At 37.1% G+C, this 6921-nt stretch overlaps 1 protein-coding gene across 2 annotated transcripts; it reads right to left on the bottom strand.

Moving 5' to 3' along the window:
- Positions 1 to 1625: 1625 nt before the first annotated feature.
- Nrk (Neurospecific receptor kinase) lies at positions 1626 to 6358 on the bottom strand. 2 transcript variants are annotated; one of them, XM_018459768.1, is made up of 8 exons: positions 6220 to 6358; positions 5926 to 6116; positions 5303 to 5564; positions 4820 to 5062; positions 3972 to 4156; positions 2801 to 3449; positions 2036 to 2402; positions 1626 to 1688 (listed from the first exon to the last, which is right to left on the bottom strand). In XM_018459768.1, exons 1-7 carry the CDS (start codon positions 6281 to 6283, stop codon positions 2038 to 2040), a joined length of 1959 nt encoding a protein of 652 aa, XP_018315270.1. In that variant the 5' UTR covers positions 6284 to 6358; the 3' UTR covers positions 1626 to 1688; positions 2036 to 2037. The 2 variants fall into 2 exon arrangements, with proteins under 2 accessions (XP_018315270.1, XP_018315269.1); XM_018459767.1 differs by lacking the exon at positions 1626 to 1688 and having other exon boundaries at positions 1922 to 2402.
- Positions 6359 to 6921: the final 563 nt, after the last annotated feature.

Genomic DNA, 6921 nt, shown 5'->3' with positions numbered 1-6921 from the left:
ACAAATATACAATATAAAAAAGGCTTGAGTGTACATGTGTATATGTGTGGAAGATATCATCAATTGAGGGGCTCATCTCCAGAACGTCTTGGAGTCTTCTTCGAAGAAAAAAGAAGCTACAACGAGTTTTGTGATGCATAAGTCTTCGAAGATACGAATCCAAGACATTCTGAAAATGAACTCTTCAATTTTGTCGGCGCGATGACACACGTGGTATCGTGAAAAGAAGTGGCAGTCTCTTCATCACTGGTAAGCATACCATATTTTCTCTCGTTTTCAACGATCAGTCGGATAACGGCGTTAACATTACTCGCTAAAATAAAATGATGCGAACAAAGAGCTACTTGTTACGCGCAGTCTATATACTCTTACATGCTAAATAAAAAATACTTAAAAAAAAAGAAAAGGAACGTTCGTTGTATACGACACTTGCAGCGTGTGATATGAACAATTCCTCGCAGCTTAACAATAAACGCTTCATGGAATGTAATCGCGGCAGTGATGAGGCGGCTATTCAGTCAGTGCGTTTTGTTAAACATCACAGCAGGTCGAACAAAACGGCGAATTATCTTTCTAACAAGGCAGTCAACAAACGAAGGTCGTGAGCTACTAAATAAGTATAAGATACAATTAAATTAGCTCTTTCTGCAAGATATTGCTCTCGTATACGCGACGTGCTAGATCCACTCCTTTGTATCTTTTCGCGAAGTATACTTAGACATTAAACAATAGCTTGTTCAAACAAGATTACGCGTGACGCAAACGCTGTATGTAATTTAAAATTATGCGAATCCGCAGTAAGTCTGACTTGTGTCGGTAGAGACTATCGCGAGACGCGCCTTTCTTCTTACTTAATTTACAACAATTCTGTAGTGTACATTCATTCAATGATTCGCTTAACATTCCTCATAATTCTTTTCTCGTTAATCTCAGCACATTAAATATAGAATATTATTTATGCCTTTTTCTCCTTTTTTTTGGTACAGCAAACGATCTAACAACCTAACACACGTCTAACAATCAAGGAGCCTCTAAGTATAACGTTCGCTAAATGCGCTTTTATAGTCACACCGCTTTTATACTATTTGTACAGACTCGACAGTGCTTTTACTCGCAAAAAAGCGTTGTCTGGTATTCGGACGCAGTAATTAGGACCGCCACGTTTCTGCGTCATTTTAAAATTATACGACAATTATAGGACGTTAAAAATTAACGAGAGAAAATTATTCATAAAAATAAATCACGTCTAATAATAAATATAATACGATTCGCAAAGGCTTTAAAAAATCTTTCTAATAAATATTACATACTTTGATTTTTATAAATTAAAAAAGGATACAATGATACTCGAAAATTGGAAAAGTAGCAGTCCTAATTGGGAATAATCTGAGAAGCTAATTAAATGGTAAATAAAAATAAGCGTGACAATCTCCTTGAGTTAATGCGATATTCGCGTTAGAAGAGATCCGAGAAAGTGAATTTACAGCATTGTATCCCGACAGAGACGTCCATTTCTGAAGAAGTAGAAGAAAAAGTTAACACATACATCGTGTAATACTTATCGCGCCCCCGTTTTATACATTGGTCCTTTTCTCACTTCTCGTGACTTATTCAGTATCGAGGCGGATCCAACTAAGAAAGCAGGCAATCCACATCACACTCATGATACACAATACAAAGTTATTTAGCTGGAAATCGAAGAGTAAGTAGTAAGTACACACAAAGTGACGTGCCTTACCGTTGATCGTCGCGCAGAGTGAAATTTGTCTGATCCAAGAGAACAAAAATACTTTGTCCGGTTACAAATAAATATAAACGTGATGTTTAATTTCTTATCAATTCCATGATTATTTATATAAATGCTTACACAATGAAAAAAGGTTGATTTTTTGTGAAGATTTAAGTCAAAGATAGGAATACATTTTTTTTCATAGGAATGAAAAAAATATATAAATCTCTCTTCTTTTCTTGCACAAATTTCACGCTATGCGCCTTTACGAGAAAAAGAAATACCGATTATTATCATTATTATTACATTCATACGTGGATACGTAGCGGAACGCTGTCCGACTTGCATTCTGCCTCCAGGTCCTGCTTGATTCCGTCGAGAGTCTGATAGATCGTACGGAAGGTAGGCCGGTCGGACGGCCGCCTGTTCCAGCAGAGCTTCATCAGATCGTAGATCGACTGTGGCGTATTGTCCGGACAGCGCAGCACTTCGCCCTCCTTGATATACTTGACCACCTCCTCATGCGTCATCCCGTAGTACGGCTGCAGCGCGAAGCTGAAGATCTCCCAGAGACACACGGCGAACGCCCACACGTCTGACTCGACGGTGTATTTGTTGTACAGTATACTCTCAAGCGGCATCCATCTGACGGGGATGGCGTCCTGCTCGTCCCCTGTATTATTAAGAATTGCAAGTAATATGATAATGACAAATTTTCGTGTAAAAAGTACAACATTAAATTAATATAAAAGTAAAAATAGTTTTGTGTGACTCCAAGAATAAATCAAACATAAGTAAAATATCAATACGAGTCTTCGAGGTTGTTGATCGCCTTATAAATAATATATTTATAAGGAGATAAGATATAATTCACAAATAATTGAAATGTACCGACGAAGTTAATTGCAGATGTTTCGATTCTGGAGTCCTCTTCAGTACGGAAGTTAAGTATAAACTCGTGTATGTTGTTGCTCGTATTGGCATTTTACTTATATTTAATGTAATACTGTATCGTTCTCTACAACAAGCTCTGTAAATACACTCTAAATAATAAAAATAAGAAAAAAAAACCTTTATAATAATCCTGCAGGTATATCTTTTGCGACAGCCCGAAGTCAGCGATCTTGACGATCATCTGGTCGTTTATCAGGCAATTGCGCGTCGCCAGATCGCGATGAACGAACTTTCGGTCGGACAGGTAGACCATACCGGATGCTACTTGCAGTGCGATGTTAATCAAATCCATGTGCGAGAGCCGCGAGGGCTCGCCCGCTGTCGGGCCGCCGTCGTCCGCGCTGGGCACGCGGATGACGTAATTGCTGGGCGAGCAGGAACGTAGGAACTCGTTGAGATCACCACGACCCATGTACTCGAACAGCAGGCACATCGGCCGTCCGAGCGCGCAAACACCCAGCAACTTCACAATGTTCGGATGATCGAACTCGGCTAGAAGGCATGCCTCTCGCTCGAAATCCTGCAACAGGTCATCTGACGCTTCCTCCTTCAGCATCTTCACGGCGACATTTGTGAACTCCTCGCCTAGGACCAGCCCCGGCGCCTTCGCTTGGAACACGCGGCCGAAGGCACCCTGACCCAGATCCCGCACGTAAATGATATTATTTCGCGGGAACTCCAGTTTTTCCAATTTGGGATTTAGCTGCGCGCTCGTCTTGTGATACGCCTCGTTGTTCGGCAGCTTGTCCAAATCGATGTTCACATCCTGAAGAGCGAGTAAGTTTATAAATCATAACACCGTTGGAAGAAAAATTAGAATAGCTGTTACAAGATAATCTAGGCGTAAATATGCATAAAGTAAATATGAAGATATGTTTGATAAAATAATTTTAAAACAATTGATTTTATATGAAAAATTTTTTAAAAATTATTGTATGTACAAAAGAAATCTCGATTGAACTTATATCAAATTATTTTTGATAATTTTATAAAAAAAAAAGACTATCTTTTCATCTTTATTGGAAAGAGTACACAAAACAATAAATACTTTATATTATTAACATATTAATATTGCAAACAATTATTATTGCAACATATTATTATTGCAATTTAAATAATTATCCAAATTTATATATATATATTATATATATAATTTTTGTATCCAATAAATTGAGATTGATTATTTAAATTACAATAACATAGACATATAATTTCAGAAGGAACGTTTAAGTTACATTAGTTCTTTCTCTTTCCTTATATTTTAAAATTAATATTTGATGAACAGTACTTGATTATCAGTCGGATTATAGCCTCGGTGGCGTTTGTGTAGTCTTTGACTCAGTAGGATAGACAATAACGCTCCAGCTACAATTACAAAGCCCAATGCTGACAGTACGAGTACCAGTGTGTTATTAAATAGGGTGTCCATCATTATATTTTTTGGTTCGATCTCCACTTTAGTTGTAACATTATCTAAACAAAAATATCAAAACATTATTATATGAAATCAACCATTATGTATCATGTTGAAACAAAACATATTCTAATTAAAGATATTCTTACATTTCATAAAAAGTGATGCTAGTGAATGAAGAAAGTTTGATATAAATGTTTCAATTATATTAACGTAAGAGAAGAGAAATTATTAATACAAGTTATACACAGGGTTGGGTAATGCTAAATTAAAAAGATAAAAGTTAAGTAAAAAAGTTACAAAGTTAATTAATTTTAACTTAACTTAGTTACATTTTAGACTTTTAACTTTTTAACTTAATTTAGTTACATTTCATCGATAACTATTAACTTTTAATTTGATTTTTTTAAGTCAATCCTCAGACACAATGCGAGAGGATAATGAGTATATAATTCAATAATTTTATATTGTACAATCGTTACTTGTGAACAAAAATAACCAGATTCTTTAATAAATATGCTGTAAGAAAGAAAAAATACGAAAAATTATATAAAATGATCAAACTTTTTCTTTTTTTTTTGGTTGATTATTCGGATGAAATTTAATTTTTAACTTTCCAATTACTTTTTTTATTAACTTAACTTTTAATTCAATTAATTTCATTATGGATTAATTGTCTCTATATTAACTAAAAATTCTTAGTATATTTTGATTGTACCCACCACATAGAGGAATATCGCAATGTTGCCAGCGTGTTAAGGGATCAGTTGTGAAGCACCACGGCATCGGCTCGTCGCCGCCTGCGTTTCTACAATAATTTTCACCGTGGCGAATCTGCGGGAAGACGTCAGGCGGTTTATCGTGACTGTGTGGTATCTGTGCGCTCCACGACTGGCAATCCAGACCGTATTTAGACTTGTTTACCTTGCCCATGTAGAATCTACCGTTACCTCTGATGCAATCGTCTACGAAAGTCGGTTACCCAATTAATACTTCGTAATTTAATTACAATGGCTGCGTTCAGCAGAGAAAGCAGCTTTGCAACTGTTGTAAAATTCTTCAATATGGTTGGTTTATACATTTAGATCCACAAGGAACCAAAAGCAAGAATCAATCATATTGAAAAATTTTACAACAGTTGCAAAGCTGCTTTCTCTGCTGAACATAGCCAATGTCTTTAGTATTATTTAAACGCGATAACTCACAAGTGGCGACCTCCTCGTCCATGTCGGTCAAGTGTACGTGCGAACAGGTAGGCGTTTCCTTGTTCACTTTGGGCAAACTCTCGCACTCTGGTAACACAAAGTGCCCACGTGAGCGAATGTAAATGTCTCTCTGCTTGTTGTCCTCGATGATCGCCCAGTCGTTGAAGCAGAACTGTTGGCGTACAGCCATGCAGTCTTCGTAGCAGAGAGGCAGGCCGGTGGATTCGTGGCACAGTGGAAATGCATACATACAGAGCATTTTCTGTATAAAAAAACAAAAGAATGATAAAACTAATCCACTACAATATGAGATTAATTTCAGAGATGTTACACCATCAAGGAACAACAGAATTAACTCTTGTGCAGACTTTCTTTACTCTTATAGATGTTTACTTAGTTTAGTTAGTAAAACGAGCGCAATTTATTAATGATAAAAATATTTTTCCTTATCAGTTCTAACTTGTTTTATCAGTTATCTCAAAACTATCTTAAATCTTTCTCAAGACTATCCAAGTCTTTTTAAAAGTTATTTAAAAAATATTTAGTAAGTAGTTATTCGGTTATTAAGCTTCCTTAACTCCAATATTGATAAAATTGTTTTTAAAAACTTTGGGTCATCGCACCTCTGCTGCTGAACGACATGGCTCCAGAAGAGTCTCTATCAGCTCCTCCCAGAGGTTCGCTGTGATCTTCTCATTCAGCCATCCTCCGGGATTGTCATTGGAGTCGTTAAACCACACCTTTCCAATTCCACTGAGGTATTTCTTGCATATCTTGCCGCTGTATGGAGCGCAGTAACCTTGCGACTCCGGCTCTGATAAAAGATGGAGAAAAATTAAGGAATATCAAATAAGCTTACAAACACTTACATTTGTTATATCTATTATAAACTATTAGAGCAACGTGGGCATACGTACTTGCTTGTAGAGAACCGAAACGTAGGAATATCGCCAATGAATAAATGACGGCCCAAAACACCATTATTTACAGTCATCTATATATACATACATATATATACACATATATTTATTTATATATATATGTATATGCAGATATCTCTTTCTCCGTGTATATATGCGTGACGTCGCAATAGGAATCCAGAAGAAGCTCACATGTTTGATAAAGGAAACGACGTTGATACACGATCCTTTCTTAGGTTTGTTTAACGGTTAACATCGAGCCATTCTGACCGATCAATGGAACTCTCGAATACGGCGACGGCCGTCTTCCTCGGGCGACGATTATGCCATTCCGAGCGACGTAAACAATCGCGTTTACGAAACTCGATAATTCTTCAGTATATTGATACCTCGACAGCGCCGATCAGCGAGTCAGATCATGGCGGTAAACTCCCGATCTGTACGGTAGAGGTTACGGCGGTTACGACCATGATGGAAGGGATTAATTCATGGGGTGCGTTCCGTTTCTCTCATCGAACGCATAGATAGTAGTGATGCCGGATTTCGATTCGATGCATCGAGAATCGATTTTTTTTCGCACTCAAAAATCGATTTGCCGTTCGATTCTGCTGCTGGATTCACACTGCATCCGATTTTCGTCGTACGACGCTCCGCAACCAATCAGAAAACAGGATTCCGATGAATTTTGCTTCGTATTAT

This window comes from Mycetomoellerius zeteki, unplaced genomic scaffold (genome assembly GCF_001594055.1).
Source record: "Mycetomoellerius zeteki isolate Tzet28-1 unplaced genomic scaffold, Tzet1.0 scaffold86, whole genome shotgun sequence".
NCBI classification, from domain to species: domain Eukaryota; kingdom Metazoa; phylum Arthropoda; class Insecta; order Hymenoptera; family Formicidae; genus Mycetomoellerius; species Mycetomoellerius zeteki.
Note: the sequence above shows the minus strand (reverse complement) of the source record. Positions and strands in the feature narration are given on the sequence as shown.